We start from the raw sequence: 22,151 nt of genomic DNA, 5'->3' as shown, positions 1-22,151 counted from the left end.
AGCTCTATCGAGGCTATAACCTCCCTACTGAGACAACATTCTTTCACTCTCACCAGCCTCATACCCAGTGTGTGAAATAGCCCACAGGTGTCTGCCAGGACTTGCCCCCAACTCCTTGACCACATGGCAGCCACAACATTTGCTGTCAGACACACCAGATTAAACATCCTTTGCCTACAAGCAAGCACCCCACGATATCGGGCAAAATAAAGGACCCCCTTCTCTGGTGGGCAAAACCGACCAACATATGCACGGGGGCATCCTTCATTCAGACCACAAATGCCTCACTCCTGGGGTGCGGACCACACCTGCACCCACATTCTATACAGGGCTGCCAGTTACCTGCAGAATCCCTTTGACATATAAACCTATTGGAACTACAAGCTGTCTGTGATGCTTGCTCCCAATTCCTGCTGCTCATCGAGGACAAGGATATTTGAAGCCTTAGCTTGTATGTATTATATATACAGACAAGGGGAAGCACAGTCACAGTACCTCTGTGTGCAAGCCATAAAACCCTGACAGTGGTGCATCAGACACAATATCCACACCACCACAGCAGATACCCTCAGCAGACAGATTTCTTTGGACCACAAAGGGAGCTCGACAACCGTACTTCTGCATGTATTTCAACACTGGGGGTTTCCCACAGTAAACATTTTATTAACTGCACAAAATACCAAACACCTTGTTTTTGTTCCGGTGCAGGTCTCAGTGTGCAGTAGTTAGGCGATGCATTCCTCCTCGAGTGGAATGCTCCCCTTCTCTATGCCTTCCCTTCTATCTCTCTCTTGAACCCAGTGATCCACAAGATCAGGCCGGATGGGCCACAGTAATTCTACTAGCATGGTCTTGCCAAACCATGGTATCCTTACCCCCTCAGCATGACTGTGCATCCATGAATCACACTCCCACTTCTGTCTCACCAGCTGTCCCAGGACTCAGGCCGTGTCCTGCATCCAGAGAAACTCCATATCAGAGCATGGCTCCTCCATGGCTCATGGAACCTGAGCTGACCTGTTCAGAGGAGGTACAAAATATGGTTACACAATTGAACATAAATTAACTTTTGCTCATACACCTTGAAGGGGAGACAAGTTAAGGTCTGGTGCCAACTAAAATGGATGACTTCCATCCCAGAGACATTACCCTCTATACTGTGTTACCTATTCGAACTCAAACGGTCAGACCTATCCATAAGCTCAATAAAAGTCCATCTGCCTGCCATCACAACATTCCACCCCAAGGTAGATTGCCATCCCGTCTTTACCCATCTACTGACCCAATGTTTCCTCAGAAGACTCAATAATGCCTACCCTGAACTACATGAGCCTACTACACCATGGGACCTGAACCTGGTCCTTCGGATCATCACCTCTTCCCCACGTGAACTGAGGACGACATAATCTCTGCTACACCGTTCTATGAAAGTAGCATTTCTTGTGGCAATGACATCTGTCAGACATGTAGGAGCACTGTGAGCTTTCATGGTGGAACCTCCATACATGGTCTTCTTTGAGGATAAAGCTTCCCTCAGACCACACTCCTAAACCCCACACAGACAGAACATGTTACACACTCCATAATTTTGATGTTCAAAGGGCATTGGCTTCTTACATAGACAGGACTAAACCATCCCATAAATCACCCAGACTGTTTCTATCCATCACTGTATGCTCCTAAAGGAGCACCATCTCTAAACAAAGACTTTCCACGTAGCTCCATAATCGCACAAAACTCTGCTATCATTAATGCAGCTGCCAATCCCTCATGGGGGTTCACTCACATTTCACTAGAGCCTTATCAGTCTCCACAACTTCCCTGCACAATGTAGCTATCATGGATGTTTGTAGAGTTGCTGCCTGGGCTTCAGCCCATACCTTTAGACAGCACTATGCGTTAGAGCAACAAGCAACATCTGATTCCAACTTTGGATGCTCTCTACTATCAGAGGTCACAACTTCAACTCTGAAGCTCCTCCTTTCATCAGAGGACACTGCTCTGAAGTCACCTAAAGTGGAGCACCGACAGGGAGAGCACTGGAAGAAGAGGAAGAGAAGGTTACTCACCTTGTCCAGTAACTGAGGTTCTTCGAGATGTGTGTCCCTGTGGGTGCTCCACTACCATTCCTCCTCCCCTCTTCTTCGGAGTTTCCTTATTAATCTCTGCAGTAGAGAAGGAACTGAGTAGGGGTTGGTTGCACAACATCGGTTAACTGCCTGCAGCAGCGCAAGGTAGGGACCACGTATGTATAACCCAACTGGGCACTGCTACTAAAAGTCTCTGACTATGAGCACAGGGGCACACAAACACCTAAAGTGGAGCACCCACAGGGCCATACATCTTGAAGAACCTCAGTTACTGCACAAGGTGAGTAACCTTTTCATTTACAACCCACACAGTTAGTCCTATCTCTTTTACCTTTATGAAGTTATTCCCAACCATGAAGGGAGACTCCATCGCTGGAGTCGATGGTGGCAAGGGTCACTCATGGTCTTGACCCTCTGAGAGTAATGCTTATGGAAGAATACTGAACTGGGGCAACTTATGAACCATGATGTACCGGTTTACTAAACTTAAGAGTCCAGTTGACTAGTCAAGAAATGACACTCGCCCTTCGTTCATTTTTCCCAACACCATGTACTTAATTGGAGTATGTGTTGTTCTCAGGAGAACTGGAGCCACCCCATTAAATACTCCCAGTGGCTGATCACCCATACCAGCACCAGGACCACCTCCTCACAGAGGCTGAATGTACATTCCATCTGAGTAAGGACCCTTGACCCGTAGGTGACTGGGCGTAGTCCGCTGCCTTTGTCCTGCAGTAATACCACACTGATCCCTTCTCCACTGGTAGCCAGTTGCATGTGAAAGGGATTCTCAGACTTAGGAAAAGCTAAAGCCAGAGCCTTTGCCAATGCTTGCTTCAAGGTGTGGAATGCCTGTTGTTGAGTATCTTCCTACCTCCATTCTTGGCCTTTCTGGAGCAATTTATAGAGGGGTCTGGCGATGGTGGCATAGCCCTCTATAAATTCTTGAGAGAATCCTGTGAGGCCCAAGAATGATCGCAATGCTGAGACGTCTCTGGGTATTGGTAGTTTACAGATTAGCTCAACTCTTTGCCTGTCTGGCTGCTTCCCATTTGGGGACAAATGGATGCCCAGATATATTACTTCAGTCTTTACCATCTGGGCTTTCACTGGGTTGACCAGGAAGCCAGTGGAGTGGATTTTCTCAAAAACTGTTCCTAGAATTCGCAAATTCTCTTCACGGTCTACTGTGGCAACTGGGATGTTGTCCACATAGCTCAATATCTGCTCTTGGTCTGACATTCCTCTTCACATCCCGGAGACATATTGGTTGCCTATACTTGGGGCGTTGTGCAGGCCCTGGGGAACACGAGTAAAAGTCAGTTGACGTCCCCCGAAGGTGAAAACAAACTTAGGTTGGGACTCTTGGTGCACTGGTGTCATAGCTTCCTACTCAGATTTGAACCTTAGCGTTCATAAACTGAGACGCTAGCATGAACCCTCTAAGCTTAATTACCAACTTAGATCTGATAGCCTGCCACCAACCAGGAATTCCAGTGCCTGGTACACTCTGGTCCCCCCAAAACCTTCCCTGGGGACCCCAAGAACCCAAATTTCTTGGATTCTTAAAACAAGGAGAAATAAACCATTCCCCCACCTCCTTTTACCCCTCCCAGGCTTCCCTTGCCGGGCTACCCTGAGAGATTACTGATCCAAACTCTTTGAATCTAATCCCCTTCCCCAGAGGCACACAGATTCAAGGAAAACAGAGAGAGATTCTACCTCTCCCCCCTCCCGTCTCCCCTCCACCAGTCCTAGTAAAGGATCCCAATTCCCTGGAATAAAACAAGGGAAACAAGGAAGAAATCCAACAGGTNAAAAATATGAATAAACAGCCTTATTCAAAAAGAGATACAATTTAAACATTCCAGCAAACTACACACATGTAAATACAAAACAAAACATATAAAAAGCCTATTGTTTTGCTACCTTTGTACTCACAACTTTGAAACTGAAGATTAGAAGCTTGAAGATAGGAAAAAAAACCTCTCATAGCGGAGAGACAGACAAAAGACTCAGACCCAACATTCCCTTCCTGAGTTTTGAAAAAATCCAGTTTCCTGATTGGTCCTCTGGTCAGGTGTTTGGTTCCCTTTGTTCCCTTTACAGGTGAAAGAACCATTAACTCTTAGCTATCTGTTTATGACCCCTGACTGTGCTGCTATTTTTAACATGCTGGCATGTGTCTGCTTTTAAAAAATCTGGTTTCCTGATTGGTCCTCTGGTCAGGTGTTTGGTTCCCTTTGTTAACCCTTTACAGGTGAAAGAAACATTAACTCTTCATGGTCTACTGTGGCAATTGGGATGTTGTCCACATAGCTCAATATCTGGTCTTGGTCTGACATTCCTCTTCACATCCCGGAGACATATTGGTTGCCTATACTTGGGGCGTTGTGCAGGCCCTGGGGAACGCGGGTAAAAGTCAGTTGATGTCCCCCAAAGGTGAAAGCAAACTTAGGTTGGGACTCGTGGTGCACTGGTATACTGAAGAAGGCATTAGACAAGTCAGTTACTGAAAAGTACTTGGCTCCTGCAGTGATGCCAGCCATGATGTCATTAAACTTTGCCACTACAGGGGCCAATCGATTAGGCATCTGGTTCAACTCCCTATAGTCAACAGTGAGACACCATGTTTTTTAGTTGGCTTTCATCACTGGCCAAATAGGTGAGTTGCAGCGACTTTCTACTTCGATTAACACCTTTTGTTGCACCAATACTTCAACTGTCACCTTAAAACTCTCTGCAACTTGCGCTGGGTATCTGTATTATTTTAGAGGCCCTGGGTCAGGTCCATCTATCCACACTTCCTCATGTATGCGTCCGCATTGCAGTTTGTTATTCGCATATGCTCTGAGGTGTCTTTGAAGTACACAATTGACATCGTCCCCTAATTGAGGTATAATATGTTCTTCAGGGGCCTTTAAAGCAGACGCTCTATGGGAACCCGCAATGACACCATGTTGTTTACCCTCGCCTTCCATGAGCAGTTGTCTATTGGGGAGATCTACAGCTATACCTAATCTCTTTAGGAGACCAATCCCTGAAACCCCCTATTCATCAGGGAATATTTGTATACCAAAGGTAGCCTTGATGGTAACTGCTATCAGAGTGCATAATATGGACACCGTAAATGGGACAGAGCAACTCGCACCCACTATAACCATCCAGCGCCTTGTTTGATAATGTGGTTGACTCCCGGGTTTCCACAAGAACTCAAAATGGAGACCGAAGCACCAGTGTTAACCAACATTCGCTGACGGAAGCAACCAAACTCACCCTTAAACAGAGCCATTGTAGTAAGCCGTCCCCACTAGGTTAACTGGCACTTTAACGGGGGAACAAGGTGGGGTTTGGCTCCGTCACAAAAGATTCGGAGATGCCAGTGTTTGTTGGTTTCCGCAGTTCTTTCTATGCCAAACCAGCTTTGCCAGCAGCTCGTCTGTTGAAAGCCCATCGATATCCTCCTTATGTTCAAACTGAAGCAACTGCCTCCATATCATGGTACGGAAGGACTTGGCGTCATCTCTAGAGTTTCCCTTGAATGTTTCACTGAGATAGGTTTTTGTGTTGAAGGGCTCTTGGGGTAAGAAGAACTTCTTGGGCTATATTGGGGGTTCTCTGCCTTATGCTGGGAACTTCTCGGGTTAGCGCGAGAACTTTTGGTGTACTCCTTTCCTTTGTCGGTGATTACAGACACGTTTCTTAAGGGCAGTAGGGAAGGCTTCCCTCTGGAGCTCATACACCACCCTTACTTTTTCCTCCAGCTCTCCTAGGGGAATGTTAGCTGGGTCTAGGGATCCCAGGGCAATTTGCATGGTCGATGTTAGACTTTGAAATGCCCCCGCCAGCCAGCGTAACAGATTTTTGCGACTTAGATACTTTTTGGGGTGTTCTCTGGCCCATTGACATTCAGAGTAATAATGTCCTATTTTATTTTGGCTGGGGTAGTAGAATTTTAACAGACCCTTGTATAGTTTCAGGCAAGAGGGGACATCAGCTACCTGCAAGTGCGTTGGTAGGGCCCCAGAGTCTTCCCCAGTCATATAGAGATGCTGCATCTTCTTTGATAACATGAGAGTGGCACAGACTTTAGTTAACCAGTCCAGTCTCTCTGGTTAAAGGGCCCAGGGCTTTACCCTTTTCATAGGCCTGATTGGGTGTGTACACCCTCAGTTCCTGCCTGGTTTCTACTGGTCAGGCGAAACCGGGACCAAAGCTGACCACAGTAGTGGTCACTGGGGCCATAGGAAGACTCCCTTCCTCGCATGCTTCTTGTGGAGGAGCAGTTGGCAGTGCCATTGGTTTGACTGTCTTGAGAGGAGCTCTAATGTACTCCTCCTCTGATGCTGGAGAGCTGCTGTTGTGATTACTGCAAGAGGATTCCCCTCTGCAGACGGGGACCTTGCTGACAGCTCTCAGGATGTTCCCAGTTTGTTTTTTTTTTGAGCTTCTTTTTCAGCCTCCTCGTCTGATGCTGACACTCTGTGTGGTCAGTGGGTTTACTTTCCTGGAGCTCAGTTCTTTAAGAAGCTCCCTAATAGCTGCTTGGGATTCTACTTGTTGGGTCTGATGGGAGAGAGAGCTTCCTTCTCCCTTTTTACTAGTGAGGTGGCTAGATCTTGGATCTGGAGCTCCAGACGCCCCAGCTGGGACACGTAAGTGGTGATCTGTGCCTCCAGCCCTTCTAATTTGTACCCTAGTGTTTCTAGTTCCTGATCCTGTGCTCGTAGTTGGAATTGGAGGTCACTGATCTTGGCAGCCTGTGTCTCTCCGCTCTTACGGAGCTCAACACTGGCTAAGTACAATTCATAGATCAGGGATCTCTTATTTACCTTTTTGGAAGGCTTTGGTTTGTCATTGGCCATAACCTCCGATCTACGGCATAACATGCTGAATGCTTCCCGCCCCTTAATAAAGGGTTTTTGCCCTTTCCAAAATAATGGACACTGGAAAACAAAGAATTTTTATTCTGTTCCTCTTCCCATCTGGTTGTCCCTCAAGTTTGCATACTACTCATGGTTAACCTGAGTTGTTCAAGTTACCAGGACCTTAAAGCTTATTACAGCTTATTGCTGTTACTGCTGCTCGGTACTGCAGTTCAGCACTCCACAGCCCCTCCTTGGTGTGTTGGGGTACATGGACCCCTGGGACAGTGTCCAATGCTGTCCCTCTCCCAATGTGGGAGAGTCATCTCTGCGGGGTCTCAATGGGAGATGTCCCGCCCTCCATAGGCCTACTTCCTTTCCTGATCCTGGTGCATTGCCGGGGCCTTGCTGGATGGTGATGCAGCTGCTCAATTCAAAATGACCGTAGCCGAGCAGGTCACAACCATGCTCCTTGATCTGAATTAGATACCCCATCTAATGATTACCTAATCTACCAAAACTCGAGCTGTGGTTAAGGCTGTGTTATTCCTTGTGGAAATTGCTTCCACCCATTTGGTGTAAAAGGATCTACTATTACCAGGCAATATTGGTTTTCTCTGGCAGTTTTTGCAAGTGGACCAATATAGTCAATCTGTAACCTCGCCCATGGTCCTTCTGTTTTTTGATATCCCAATGATCCTTTCACTATTTTCATATCTGCATTGTTAGCAGCACAGGGTAAGTAATTGTTTACATATTGTTCTACATCTATTCTTATGCTTGGCCACCATCCTGGTACTTGTAGCCTGGTAAGAGTTTTATATATGCCGAAATGCCCAGCAGTATCATGAGTTAAGACTATCATCTCTCTTCTTATTTCAGTTAGAATGACGCATACAGATATATCATCTTCTGCCTTTGTAGCTAACATTAATCCTGTTCTATTTCGTCAAATTTTCCATCCCTGATATTTTTCTTTTGATACTAATTTCTTTATTTCAGGATCCCTTCTTTGCAGACCTACCAAGTCAATTTATTCGATTGTTTCCCCTTCTGATTTTGCTATTGGGTCAAATCAGTGGCGGATTAATGATTTTGCCGCCCCTAGGCCCTGAAATAATTGCTGCCCCTGGCAGCTGGCCCCATATGAACTTCTTTTAGCATTTTTAGTTTTAGTCTGTATAGCGCGATTTCGGTTATAGCGCAGGACCGTGCATGGATCCAAAACACCGTGTTCAAGCGAGAGTCCGGTTTTATATCAAATATTTATTTTTTATTTTATGTAGATACAATGAAAGAAATAAAAATATTTGAGTAGTAAGCAATTACATTTGTTTACGCCTACACCTTTGAACGACAAACTTATTAATTCTGTATAATCCAGAGAAGTTGTTAGATCCTTTTAAATTGTCAGGAGAGAAAGGGAGTTTAATTTTTCTTCACTGAGATTAGCCCTCAAATAGTTTTTCACCCTTTTTAATGCCGAAAATGATCATTCCACTGAACAGTTTGTAGCAGGTGTGCAAATGAACAGTGAGAAGGCAATATCAAGATTTGGATATACTGAATGAATGTTTTGATTTCGAAGAAGGCTGCAATATCTTAGAATTGACTTCTTTTCATTTTCAGGAATTTCAACACCTTCCAAATATGATCAAAAGTGTAGACACTCATTCACGAATGATTCTTCTAAATCTCCTTGGTAGCATACCTGTAATTTTTTAGCATGAACTGTTGTATCTGCTGTAACAAAGTATTGACAGCTTTCTGTTGGACATACTCCAACCAGACTTAAAGAATGCACAGAGCAAGGCACATACACAGCATAAGGATTTATATTCTTAATTCTTGCTTGCAACCCGCTATATATACTGGACACGTTAGTGGCATTGTCGTACGACTGTCCACGGCAGTTTGTGATATCTAATCCATAACAATTCAAAGTTGAAAGTACAGCATCAGCTAACTGTTCTGATTTGTGGCCTGTATTTGGTAAAAAACAAACAAACTTCTCTACTGGTATGCCATCATCGTTTACATATCTCAGTATAAAAGCCAATTGATCAATATGAGTTATGTCGGGATTTGAGTCAACACTTACTGAGAAATATTTCGCTTCTTTTACTTCTTTAATAACATTTGAGATCAGATTTGAAGCCATCAGTGTTATAAATTCATTACCTGTATAGGATGAAAGATAAGATATGTTACCTTGACCTTCATTTCCATAACGTGCAATGTGATTTGCTAAAAGTGGGTCGAATTCTGCAACAAGCTCAAGGGCCATCATGTAATTGCCATTATAAGGTGATCCAAATTTTTCCACTGTGCCAAAGTTCCTCCTCTACCTTGGTGGGTCCTGCGCTTATTGGCAGATTTGCTCACCTCAGTGATCTTCCCCACAGTCTGAGTCAACTTCTCCTGTGTCTGATTACGAGTTGGGAGGTTTAGGGGGAACCCGGGCCTGCCCTCTACTCCAGGTTCCAGCCCAGGGCCCTGTGGATTGCAGCTGTCTATAGTGCCTCCTGTAACAGCTGCATGACAGCTACAACTCCCTGGGCTACTTCCCCATGGCCTCCTCCAAACACCTTCTTTATCCTCACCACAGGACCTTCCTGTGTCTGATCACACTTGTACTCTTCAGTCCATCCAGCAGCACACCCCTCTCACTACTCCAGCTCCTTGCACCTCTTGCTCCAGCTCCTCACACGCACTTCTCTCTCTGGTTCCCTCTGCCTTGATTGGAGTGACTCCTTTTTAAACCAGGTGCCCTGATTAGCCTGCTTGATTGGCTGAGGTGTTTAATCAGCCTGTCTACCTTAATTGGTTCTAGCAGGTTCCTGATTACTCTAGTGCAGCCCCTGCTCTGGTCACTCAGGGAACAGAAAACTACTCATCCAGTGACCAGTATATTTGTCCTCTACCAGACTCCTGTACCCCACTGGTTTGGGTCTGTCACACCACCTTACCTCTAAATGCAAGTCCTCTGCTTGAAAGTTTCTTTACCACTGCTACATTCCTCTTCAACACATTTCTCCAATACATAATGTCTTCTTCCATATGAAATTTTAAATTCATATCAATTCTTCTGGATATCTTGCCTCTCCTCACCATTGTCAGTACACACATTTTATGTTCAGTCAAATTTTCATGTTCACGTAGTCGAGCTGATATGTTTTTCCAGTCATGGTATCCACTCGTTGCCAGACTAGAGATCCCTCCGAATAATCGACATGGGGCACAAAACACGTCTCCTTTTCTCTCCGAATATACAAGATATTGCCGTGGCTTTACTTCACCATTTGAAAGATGTCGTTCAAACACATTTTTTGTTAGAATACGCATTTTATCAGTATGTTGTTTTTTTGAGTTAGTAAAATCACTATTGGTATTTTGTTTAATACCATGTGTTGATAAATACTCAATTGTAGCATCATTCAATATCCATTGGGCCGCGTCGTCACTTATGGTAGATATTCCAATGTCAGATTGAATTTCTGATTGATGTAATTCACAAATCTCTGCAGTATTGTCAAAGATATCCAGAGCAACATGATTCCCGGTAGTCTCTGATACGCTAGTATTTGGAACATTTTCTTCAACACTAACCGCAGCCGGAATTTCTTCATTACTTTTAATATTTACTTTATACACATCAATAATTTCAATATCAACACCAATATTTTCACTTTTTACTTCAATACTTCTTTCAACTTTTTTTTCTGTCTCACTGTCGGCACTAACTGATACAACAAAGGAATCAATTTTGTGCATTTTTGCTATCATTTCATTTTCCCTTTCTTTCTTCTGTATAGTATTTTTTTTTTAACTGAGCACCACCACTTAATTTCTTCTTTCTGGTCATATTGTTAATTAACGCTTAGGATTATTGCGACTCTGGTCCCGAGTATGTTGTTTACTAAATGGTGTCTCCATCGTCCATCATTGGCAATTTCAATACTCACTATCATGATTGATAGAATCATGGTGTGCGATGCTACGATTACAAAAATGCTGGGCTGCTATTTTAAATTTGCCGCCCCTGCAAATTTGCCGCCCTAGGCCTAGGCCTTGTTGGCCTAGGCGATAATACGCCGCTGGGTCAAATTAGGATTGTGGCTGTCATGAGACATTCTAATTGTAGCATATCAGTTGTAAAGTTTACCCTCTTCATAATAACTGGATCTATCCACAAACCAAATTACATCTACTTTTTTTTATTGTTTTCCCTAATATTGCTCCACTCCAGAACAATACAGGTCCTTCTAGAGGGATTTTTGCTAGAGGACAATCATGTTCTTCAGTTATAAGGCCACTGGGATTGAAGATACAACTGGGACTTTTTTCATACTTATATTTTTGTTTAATAATGCTAACATCCATTTGGCTAGTCGAGGGCTAGATACATGGCCATTGTTGATGTTTCCTGTTAGCATGGACTTTGCTGGTGAGTGAGATGTTTTAAGGAGCATTGGGGATAATCCCATCAGATATTCCTAGTGTTGCAGAGCCCAGATCAATGCCAACACCTCTTGTTCACAGGGAGTGAATCTTTGTTCTACTTCATTTAGAATTTTGGAAGCATATGCCATTGGCCAAAGACCTGTGCTATGATCTTGACTAAGTACTGCACTCGTTCCAATACTAGTAGTGGCCAATTGGAGCACAAAAACTTGTCCTATTTTTGGATAAACTAGGGCTGGAACCTGTGCTAAGGCTTGCTTTAACTGTGTTAAATCTTTCTTCTGTTTCAATCCCCATTCCCAATTATTACCTTTCTTTAGTAATTTTATACATTAGAGCATCTTTTTCTGCATAATCTTCAATAAAATCCCTAGAAAAGTTGGTTATTCCTAGAAAAGACCTTAAAGTAGATATATCCATCGGGACTGGTATGAAAGCTTATGCGCAAATAAATTTGTTAGTCTCTAAGGTGCCACAAGGACTCCTCGTTGTTTTTGCTGATACAGACTAACACGGCTACCACTCTGAAAGTAGTGTCTATAGTAATTCTACCCTTTGCCTATCTGGTGACCTTTCTTCTTTTCCTAATATTACTCCTAAATAATTTACTTGCTGTTGGCATATTTGAGCTTTTCCTGGACTGACTTTTATCTTTTGCAAAACCTGATCTAATATTTCTATATTTTATTCCCTAGTTTTTGTACTAATGAGAATGTTTTCTACATATGAAATAATATTATCTTTGCTGGGTATTCCATCCCACATTTTGATCACAGGAATATGACAAATAGATGGGCTATTATGGAAACCTTGTGGATTTCTACTGAATACATACTGCTGTCCCTGGAACATGAATGTAAATGTGTACCAAGACTTTTGGTGCAAAGATATGGCAAAGAAAAGCATTTGCCAAGTCTAGGGCTGGGAACTACTGAGATCCTCCTGCTATAAAGGCTATTACCTCTAGATATTTAGCTACTACTAGGGCAGTCATTGGGATTACTTTGTTGAGTGGCCTGAAATCAATGGTTAACCCCCAGGTCTTACCATCTGCTATCAGCATAGGCCAGATAGTTGCATTATTTACACTTCGTTGCTCCATGATAACTCCTTGATCTAAAAGTCCTCAAATAGTTTTTATTAGACTAGATTCTGCTTCTTTGGGATATTTATTTTTGGGGGGGGATTAGGTCCAGTGATCAGAACTTCTTCCCATATTTTCCCACATTCTGTCTTGTTCATAGCCCAGACTTCCTTACACTTCCATGCAATCTTTAACATTTCTGTTGGCCAATTGGACCACTTGGTTTTTCTAGCAGCCAATGTCTACCTCATTTCAGTGGTGATTGGCTGTTCTAAGGGGTCTGCTTTATCTGGGGGCATTTACCTGAACACCATTTACTAAACGTTCCATAATTTGGACTTTTCTCAGTGTCTACTTCTATTATACCATTGCCATCTAGGTTCATTAATCCAGATTGTCCTATTGCTTCTTTTGTTCCTAACTCAAACTGAATTGGAGGGCTAAATGGCACTTTGCTCTCTGCATCATTAAATCCTTGCAATCTTTTTATTTCTACTGGGGGTCCAAATAAACTTTTTTCCTAGTGCTAATTAAAGAAAAATTGGCACCTGTGTCTACTAGCATATCTTGTCCGAATGCTTTCTTGTTAAATAGGACCCCCTGCACCTGTCTGTCAGTATCTCTATCCAGGGTGCTGCAATGTTTATACAGGATCAAAGCAGGTAAAAATCTCTTGTAACACTTCTGGATGAATTTCTGGTAAAAGATATTTGTGGTGTTCTCCATGAGTTATAAGGCCATAAGGGACAGAGGAAAATTAGGACCTTTTCCACAGTCACATTTTTATTTAACAGGGCTAACGTCCATTTGGATAATTTAGGACTTGATACGTGACCATTATTGATTTTACCTATTAATACATATTTTACTGGTGAATGAGATGTTTTTAGGAGCACTGGAGATAGTACTAGATATTCTCAATGTTGCAGAGCGCAAACTAATGGCAAAATCTCCTTTTCACAAGGAGTAAATCCTTGTTCTACAACTCCAGGGGTCCCCAACGCGGTGCCCGCGGGCGCCATGACACCTGCGGGGGCATCTAAATACGCTCATGTCCTGGGCGGCTGTGGAGCATCCGCTGAAATGCTGCCGAATTTCTGTGGCATTTTGGCAGCAACACCTCTCGATGATGTCACTTGTCGGCAAGCAGCATCATCGAGAGGCGTCGCTGCAGAAATGCCGCAGAAATTCGGGGGCGACGCGTCTTGATGACATCGCTTTTCAGCAGCAAGCGTCATCATCGAGAGGCGTCACCCCCAAATTTCTGTGGCATTTCGGTGGTGACGCCTCTCGATGATGTCACTTGTCGGTGGCAAGTGACGTCATCGAGAGGCGTCACCACCGAAATGCCGTAGAAATTCGGTGGTATTTCGGCGGATGCTCCACCGCTACCATGGTCTTTCGTTTGGCGCTTGCCAGACGAAAAGTTTTGGGACCATTGTACTACTCTTTAGGATTTTGGAAGTATATGCTAGTGGTCGAAGACTTGGGCCATAGTCTTGACTGAGAACTGCACTCGTTCCAGTATTGACAGTAGCTAACTGAAGCAAAAAAGTTCCATCCTACTTTTGGATAGGCTTAGCGTGGGGCCTGTGCTAATGCTTGCTTAAGTTGAGTTAGAACTTTCTCCTGTTCCAGTCCCCATACCCACCTGTTACCTTTTTTCAGTAGTTTATATAGTAGAGCAGCTTTTTTCTGCATGATTCTATGTAAAGTGCCTCAAGAAATTAGTGATTCCTAGAAAAGACCTTAAAGTCAATATATCTGCAGTGGCTGGCAGTGTTTGGAGCAATTCCACTCTGCTTGTCTGGTGACCATCCTTCTTGTCCTAATATTACTCCCAAATAATTTAATTGTTGTTGGTATATTTGATCCTCAAGGCATGACACCTCACAAGAACCAGCCTCAGTTTCCCTACTTTGCATGTTGGGGAAGGGGGAAGGGTAGGCGGGAAGGATATGAAAGGGATGTAACCTGACTGAACTATTTCCAGGACCCAGCGGTCCTGGGTGACCTGTTGCCAGACATGATGGAAAACCTGGGGGCAGTGGCCAAATAGCAAATAGGAGGCAGAGTCAAGGGGTGGTTGTGAAGGCCCCAACCAGCACTTCAGAATTGGTGTTTGTTTCCTGATGAGTGAGAGGTAGCTGGTTGCACATGGTTTTGTCTGCGCCTAGGAGGTCTGTTGCAGTTTCTCGCAATATCATACAATCTGGGCTGGGGCCAGTGATATTGTTGTGCACGGGGCCTCTGATAAGGTTGATATCGTTGTCTCCTGGGGAGGGACGGGTATATGATCAGTGTGCACAGTGTGGCCCTAGAGTCTTTCATAGTGTAAAGGATTTTGTCAGATTTTTTAGAAAAAAGTTTATCTTTGTCAAAGGGAAGGTCTTCGACTTTGGTCTGCAGATCTTTGGGGATACCGGATGCAGACATCCAGGAAGACCCTGCGCATAACCACTGCAGTTGCAATAGTGTGGGCTGCTATGTTCGCCATGTCCAGGGATGCTTGTAGTCCGTTTTCCTGTCGTCCGGGATATAGAAGGCAAAATCAAAGGGCTTGTTGTAGTTATCGTAGTCACAGCTTGTGAGGAGGGCAGAATAATTTGAAGAATGGAGAAGGTATAAACCTTATGTCCCAGGAGGTCAAGGCGTTTGAGGTCCTTGTCCTGCAGAGTGGGACGGTATTGTGGCTATATTGTTCTGTGTGTTGCTGCATCCACCACAAGAGAGTTGGGTTGTGGGTGGGAATATAAGAAATCTACGTTCTTAGAGGAAACATAATATTTATGTTCAGACCTCTTTGTTGGTGGGATGGAGGCAGAGGTCTGCCAGAGGATATCAGCTGGTTCTAGGAGGGCTTCGTTTATGGGTAGCGTGATCTTTGAGGGCACAGAGGGTTGGAGGCTTTTAAGGAGTCTGTTGTGTCTCCTGGACTTCCTCCAAAGGAATATCCTGGCTGAGAGCCACCCTCTTGAAAAGTTCCTGAAATTGCTTAAAGTCATCCACATTTTGTGGCAGTAGAGGCATGAGGACTTCATCTGTGGCTGATGGAGAGGCAGGAGCTGGTAAATACAGGAAGGGTTCATAGCCCACATCTTCAAGAGGGGGTTCAGGAGCTTTTCAGGGACCCCTCTCATGAGCACCTACTTCTCATAGAAGTGTCTTGTCTTCTGCAGCTAGGTGCAGTGGAACCCGTACCAATGCAACATCAGGAAAAAAGGGTTCTACTCCTACTACTTTCTTACCCAAAAGAAAGGCGGGGGATGGAGACCTATACTAGACCTACACTGACTAAACAAATTTTTACATGTAGAGAAATTCAAAATGGTCCCATTGGGCACAATAAATACCTGTGCTGGAACAAGGGGACTGGTTCACAGCCCTCGAACGATAAGATGCCTGTTTCCACATATCCATTCATCCAGCACACAGACACTTCCTGTGATTCACACTTGGGCATGACCACTTTCAATACAGAATACTTCCATTCGGACTCTCAACAGCACCAAGAGTATTCTCCAAGATTCTATCTGTAGTCATGGCCCACCTCTGCAAACATAGGATTATACTTTTCCCCTACTTAGACGACTGCCTTATCAATGGCAGATCATACGACGAAACATTCAAAGTGATGCCTTTTACCATCTCTCTCTTCCACAGTCTAGGCTTGCAAATAAACTTCCAAAAATCTACCTTGATACTCACACAGCAGTTCATCGGAACTCACCTGGACTCAATTCGGACCAAAGCCTTGCTCCCATACCACAGATTCCTCGCTATTACCCATGTCATATGTGCGTGCTCCATTTGCCCTAGAACACAGGCATGGACTTGTCTAAAGCTTCTTGACCACATGGCAGCCACCATCTTCATGGTCAAATATGCCAGGCTGCACATGAGATGCAGGGCTGGCTCAACTCCAACTACAAACCCAGCTGACAGATTCTGCATGACGTTAACTCCTCCAGTGAATGTATTGGCCTCCCTACAATGGTGGACAAAACCAGAGAACCTATACACAGGTGTCCCCTTCCATCCACACTCCCCAGTTCTCAAGCTCACCACAGACGCTTCCCTGATAGGTTGGGTAGCAAACCTAGGGGACCACACGGAACAGGGCCACTGGTCAGAGACGCGTCTGCACATAAATCTTCTAGATCTCAGAACAGTCAGGTATGCCTGCCTTCACTTTCTCCTCATCATAAAGAACAAATCCATTTGGATCCTGATGGACAATATAGCATGTATGTTCTACATCAACAGGCAGGGGGAGCACGATCACACTCCCTATTCACTGAAGCCATCTGGTTATGGAATTGGTGCATACAACATCACATAGAAATCACTGCTTCTTACCTGCCTGGGTGCCACAACACTACCATCGACAACTCAGCAAACACTTCTTCAAGGAACACGAATGGGAATTGCATCCCACGATACTCCGACAGCTCTTCTCCCACCGGGATACCCCATTGATAGACCTGTTTGCCACATCTCAGAACCGCAAATGCCATCTATTTTGCTCCAGAGTGGGACTAGGGACCACTTCCCTAGAGGATGTGTTCCTCAATCCCTCATGTACGCTTTTCCACCAATCCCACTGATATACAGGGTTCTACGCAAGTTCAGAGATGACAAGGCCAGAGTCATATTTATTGCCCCAGCTTGGGCCAGACAGACATGGTACCCTTACAGGCTGCGCTAAACCATCCATCCTCCAAGGACTCTCCCCAACAGACCAGATCTGCTCTCCCAGGACAGCGACCAGCTTCTCAATCTGCAGCTCCAGAAACTTCATATGACAGCACAGTTCCTTCATGGTTTCAAACCCACAAATTAGCCTGTTTGGAGCAAGTCTTGTATGTCCTCCTGCACAGTAGAAGAGACTCCAGTCATAAAACTTACGTGCAAAAGTGGAAACACATCTCTGTATGGTGCATCCACAGACACTTGACACTCCAGACTGTAACTCTCCCTGACGTCTTAGACTACCTTTTGAAACTAAAACAGGATGGGCTCTTGCTCAGTTCTATCAGAGTACACCCCGCGGCCCTCACCACCTTCCATGACCCGCTGGACAGATATTCACTTTTTGCCCACCCCACCATAAAACGCTTCCTCATGGGCTTGCAAAATCTCTACCTTGAGATTCATCCACCAGCACCCTCCTGGAATCTCAACCTAGTTCTCCAAGGTCTCATGAAACCTCCCTTCAAGCCCCTGCCTAATTCATCCCTGCTCCATACATGGCTATGAAAGTAGCTTTCTTGGTTGCCATAACGTCAGTGAGAAGGGTCGATGAAATAAGCTCCCTGATTGTCTACCATCCCTGCATGATTTTCTCTAAAGACAAGGTTACAATGCGACCCCACCCCAAATTCCTCCCCAAGGTGGTGTCTACCATCCACCTTAACCAGCCAATACACTTACCTGCATTCTATCCCAAACCTCAGGAAGTGGCATTACATACCCTCGATGTCCGAAGGGCAACTGCATTCTATCTTGACAGAACTAAGCCATTTCTTAAATCCCCTAGGCTATTTGTCTCCACTACCAGGAGATCAAAGGGTGTTGCTGTCTCAAGCAATGACTCTTCAAGTGGATCTCTGACTGCATCAGATCCTGCTACCAGACTTGGAATGCTCAATCACCCAAGGATATTAGAACTCATTCTACCTGGGCGATGTCGACGTCCGTTGCCTTCCTTCACAACATACCTATTGCTGACATATGTAAGGCGGCCATGTGGACATCTGACCACACATTCACCAAACATTATCCTATCACACAAGCTACCACGGCAGACACCATAGTAGGTCACACAGTTCCGTCTACCATTATTACTGCCGCAACTCCAAAATCCCACCAACCATAGTGGGTACAGCTTCACATTTACCTGGAGTGGAGCACCAACAGGGACAGCACTCAAAGAAGAGAAGGTTACTCACCTTGCAGTAACTGAGGTTCTTCGAGATGTGTGTATGGTAGAGAAGGAACTGATGGGGATGGGAGGGAAGGAGGAAGGGGGGCAGGATGCGCAAGCTCAGGCAGACTCTAATGATGTCACGGGACAGCAGCTGAGCGTGTGCATCCCGACCAGGCACTGCTACTGAAGATCTCCGATCAACAGCACCATCACCTGGAGTGGAGCACCCACAGGAAACACATCTCAAAGAACTTCAGTTACTGCAAGGTGACTAACCTTCTCTTCCACAACGATACATGCATATAAATAGAACGATCGTATGCAGTAAATCATAACCTTTCCAATGATATCTCACAAGATCCACTTGCAGCAAATATGAATACGCATAAATAATTTGTATCATAAGCATATTTGTATGAAGAATATGGACGTGATGTGATACTTGCTTCTTGTATTTCTTCGATAAGGTTATCTACTTCTAAATCTAAAATATTTGTTACTATTTATAAACCTTGTAAAGTTGCTTGATTCTTTTCCTTTTTGCTGGATTTTCCTGTGAGAACCCCTTTCTTCCTGGCTGAACCCATTGCATCTATTGTTTACACAGTTGGCAAGCACCAGGCCCAATGAATGCTTTTAATTTCCAAATGATGCACCCCATTTTTTTAACAAAGTCTTAGTCTATGTCTTCACTACCTGCCGTATCGGCGGGTAGCAATCGATTGCTCGGGGATCGATATATCGCGTCTCATCTAGACACGATATATCGATCCCTGAACGTGCTTATATCGATTCCGGAACTCCACCAACCTGAACGGAGTTGCAGAGTCGACATGGGGAGCCGCAGACATGGATCCCGTGCCGTGAAGACGGTGAGTAATTCGATATTAGATACTTCGACTTCAGCTATGTTATTCACATAGCTGAAGTTGCGTATCTGAGATCGATTTTCCCCCGTAGTGTAGACCAGCCATTAGAAATGATGTTGGGAGATTAAATTATAATTGCTATTGTGACTTAGTTTCCCTTTCATTGTCATATTATATTTTATTTCAACCACTTAGCCCTGCAGAAATTTAGGTTGTGATCCTCAAATTCCACCCTTTAAACTACGCTATTATTCTCAGAATAATACTTCTATTCAGAGGTTCCCATACTTTAAAAATTCTCAGAATAAAGTCTGCCTCCTGGGGTTCTTTACGCTCAGTACCCGATCCCAGAATCTGCCTTTTTGGGTCTTTTAACCATTGGTGGCCAATTCTGTTTCCTCTGGGTCTTGTCCTGAGCACAGAGCATCAGTTTTTAAAGCAAATTACTTAAAAAAATATTTCCTGGTGTCAATTGTCCTCCTATCAGGGAGTGCTGTACCTTCCTTGAGGCTTCAAATAGTGCTGTGGGCCCACCTGGGGACGCCAGATTTGTTACCCTCCACCCCATCAGACTCCAGGCAGCCCTACAATGGCCTGCCTATATCCATAACTTAATTCTCAATTTCTCTGGTTTTGGTAGGTGAAAACGGGTGGCCCACCCTAGAGGAATTGCCAGAGTTTTACCAGGGGCTTTCCCGTCATCCTATGGAGAATTACCTAGAACAGACTAATTCTGTTAACCTCTGGGAGGTCATGGATACAGCCTTCCACTCAAAGGATTGACACTCAGGCAGTAATTCTTCAAAAAGAAAAATAACCTTTATTTAACACAACCCTAATACAATAAATCTAAAATGCATATTTAGAGAAACAATACATTAGTTCTTACAGTTTAAAAGACATAATACAAGATAAACTGTATTAGCACAAATGCATATTAAGGTATAATACAGTGAGAATGCGCTTTTCAGTGGTTACATTCTATATGCAGTGGCGGGTCACAGATAGGATGCTGGCAACAAACTACTTATTTAAACATTAAAACTACATAATAATAACAAACATAATAAACATACCTACACAGACATCCAGCTTGATTATTTCAGACACACCCACTCACACAGTGTATTTCTTATTGAAATCACCAAACTTACTTTTCCTATAGTCTTCCTTCCCTCTGAGTAGTCCTTCTTCTCTGTCTATATTTTTCTCCTTTGCTGCTCACTGTTCTGCTTTCCTTTTTCCTGTAATGTTACTCATTTAGATGTTTTCTTCTTTCCTGCTTCTGCTTCCTTTCTCTCAGGCTTTCCACACATGCACTCACTGACTCAAACCTGTCAGCTCTCTGTCTTATATACAGACTTTGGCCTATTCTGATTGGGTATATTTACAATCCTAAGCATTCCAACCAATCAGGGTTAAGCCCTCAGTCAAGCAAAGCTTGACCTGATTGAAGACCTATGTTATGCTTAATTGACCCCTCCCTTCAGGTTTGAAGTGACCTTTGTTTCACCTCAGCCTGCTTGCTTAATATTGGCCGATTCTTCTCCAGATCTCCATTTTGGATTTCTCTGCCTGTGTCTCTTGCAAACACCATCTTGTTATTGCTAGCTGTAACCACATAAAACTATATTAATTATTAAACCTCCATATTTATAAACAACTATCCATATCTCAGTATACTGTAACACTGTGATTCATTGTCATCGCTCTATTTTTATTATTTTAAACAAGTTTAATTTCGATCTCTCCCAGCTTCAGCTAGTGGTGGCAGCATAGCACTCTTAGTGCTGTATTCTTTCCACAGTACAGAGCAGCTGGAAAATCTCTTGTATCATATGGAGGAACTGGAAACTACTTCTGCCTGAATCTCTCTCTCTCCCTCTGACTCAGACTTTTGACTCCAAAAGGAGTCCACTGGCAGCTGGCCTTTTATGCTGCATTGTGACTCTCTTCTAATATACCATTGTATTCTTAGAAATAATTACCTCACTGGCACATGGCCAGTATCAACCATTATTTCAGTTTTGACTGACTGTTCTGACCTTTAGACCAAGTTGTGACTAGTATGAGTGGGCTATTACCAGCTAGCTGTTCAGCTAACTGACCTGTCTGTCAGGCCTTACAGTGCATGCTCAATAGCCACCAATCTTGCGCATGCTCACAGTTGTTATTTACCTGAGAGCTGTGATTCTGCCAATCAATACATACACATTCCTGGCTCTTTGCCAAGGCACCATTTTAGAAATTCTAGGCTTTCAACTCAGCATATTCTGGGTTTGCAGCAGTCATCTCAGTGTGGAGTGACTTTTGTTTATTCAGAATAAAGAACAAGCAAACAATGTGTGACTGGAGAATTTCTCTAGAAACAAGTAGGGAAGATTTTGAACACATTTATAAATTAAAGCGTAAGAAATCATGATACCTAGATGGTATTCATGGAAGAGTTCTGAAGGAACTCAAATATAAAATTGCATAGCTACTAACTGTGGTATGTAACCTATCACTTAAATCAGCCTCTGCACCAGATGACTGAAGGATAGCTAATGTAACACTGATTTTTAAAAAAAGGTCCTAGCGGTGTAATCTTGAGAGTTACAGGCTAGTAGGCCTAATTTCAGTGCCAGGTGAATTGGTTGAAACTTTAATAAAGAACAGAATTTCCAGACACATAGATTAACACAATTTCTTTGGCAATAGTCAACACGCTTTTTGTAAAGGGAAATCATGTCTTGCTAATCCATTACAATTCTTTGAGGGTGTCAACAAACACATGCACAAGGGTGATCCAGTTGATATAATGTACTTGGACTTTCAGAAAGCCTTTGACAATGTCCCTCACCAAAGGCT

General features: G+C 43.9%; 1 protein-coding gene across 1 annotated transcript; it reads right to left on the bottom strand.

Annotated features, from left to right (window-relative positions):
- Positions 1–6,643: 6,643 nt before the first annotated feature.
- LOC116826465 (uncharacterized) lies at positions 6,644–10,729 on the bottom strand. Its single transcript, XM_032783206.1, is given in 3 exon segments — positions 6,644–7,036; positions 8,667–9,314; positions 9,920–10,729. Coding segments are annotated over 3 exon segments (1,851 nt in total).
- Between the last annotated feature and the right edge of the window lie 11,422 nt (positions 10,730–22,151).

Source organism: Chelonoidis abingdonii, chromosome 3, assembly GCF_003597395.2.
Source record: "Chelonoidis abingdonii isolate Lonesome George chromosome 3, CheloAbing_2.0, whole genome shotgun sequence".
NCBI classification, from domain to species: domain Eukaryota; kingdom Metazoa; phylum Chordata; order Testudines; family Testudinidae; genus Chelonoidis; species Chelonoidis abingdonii.
Note: the sequence above shows the minus strand (reverse complement) of the source record. Positions and strands in the feature narration are given on the sequence as shown.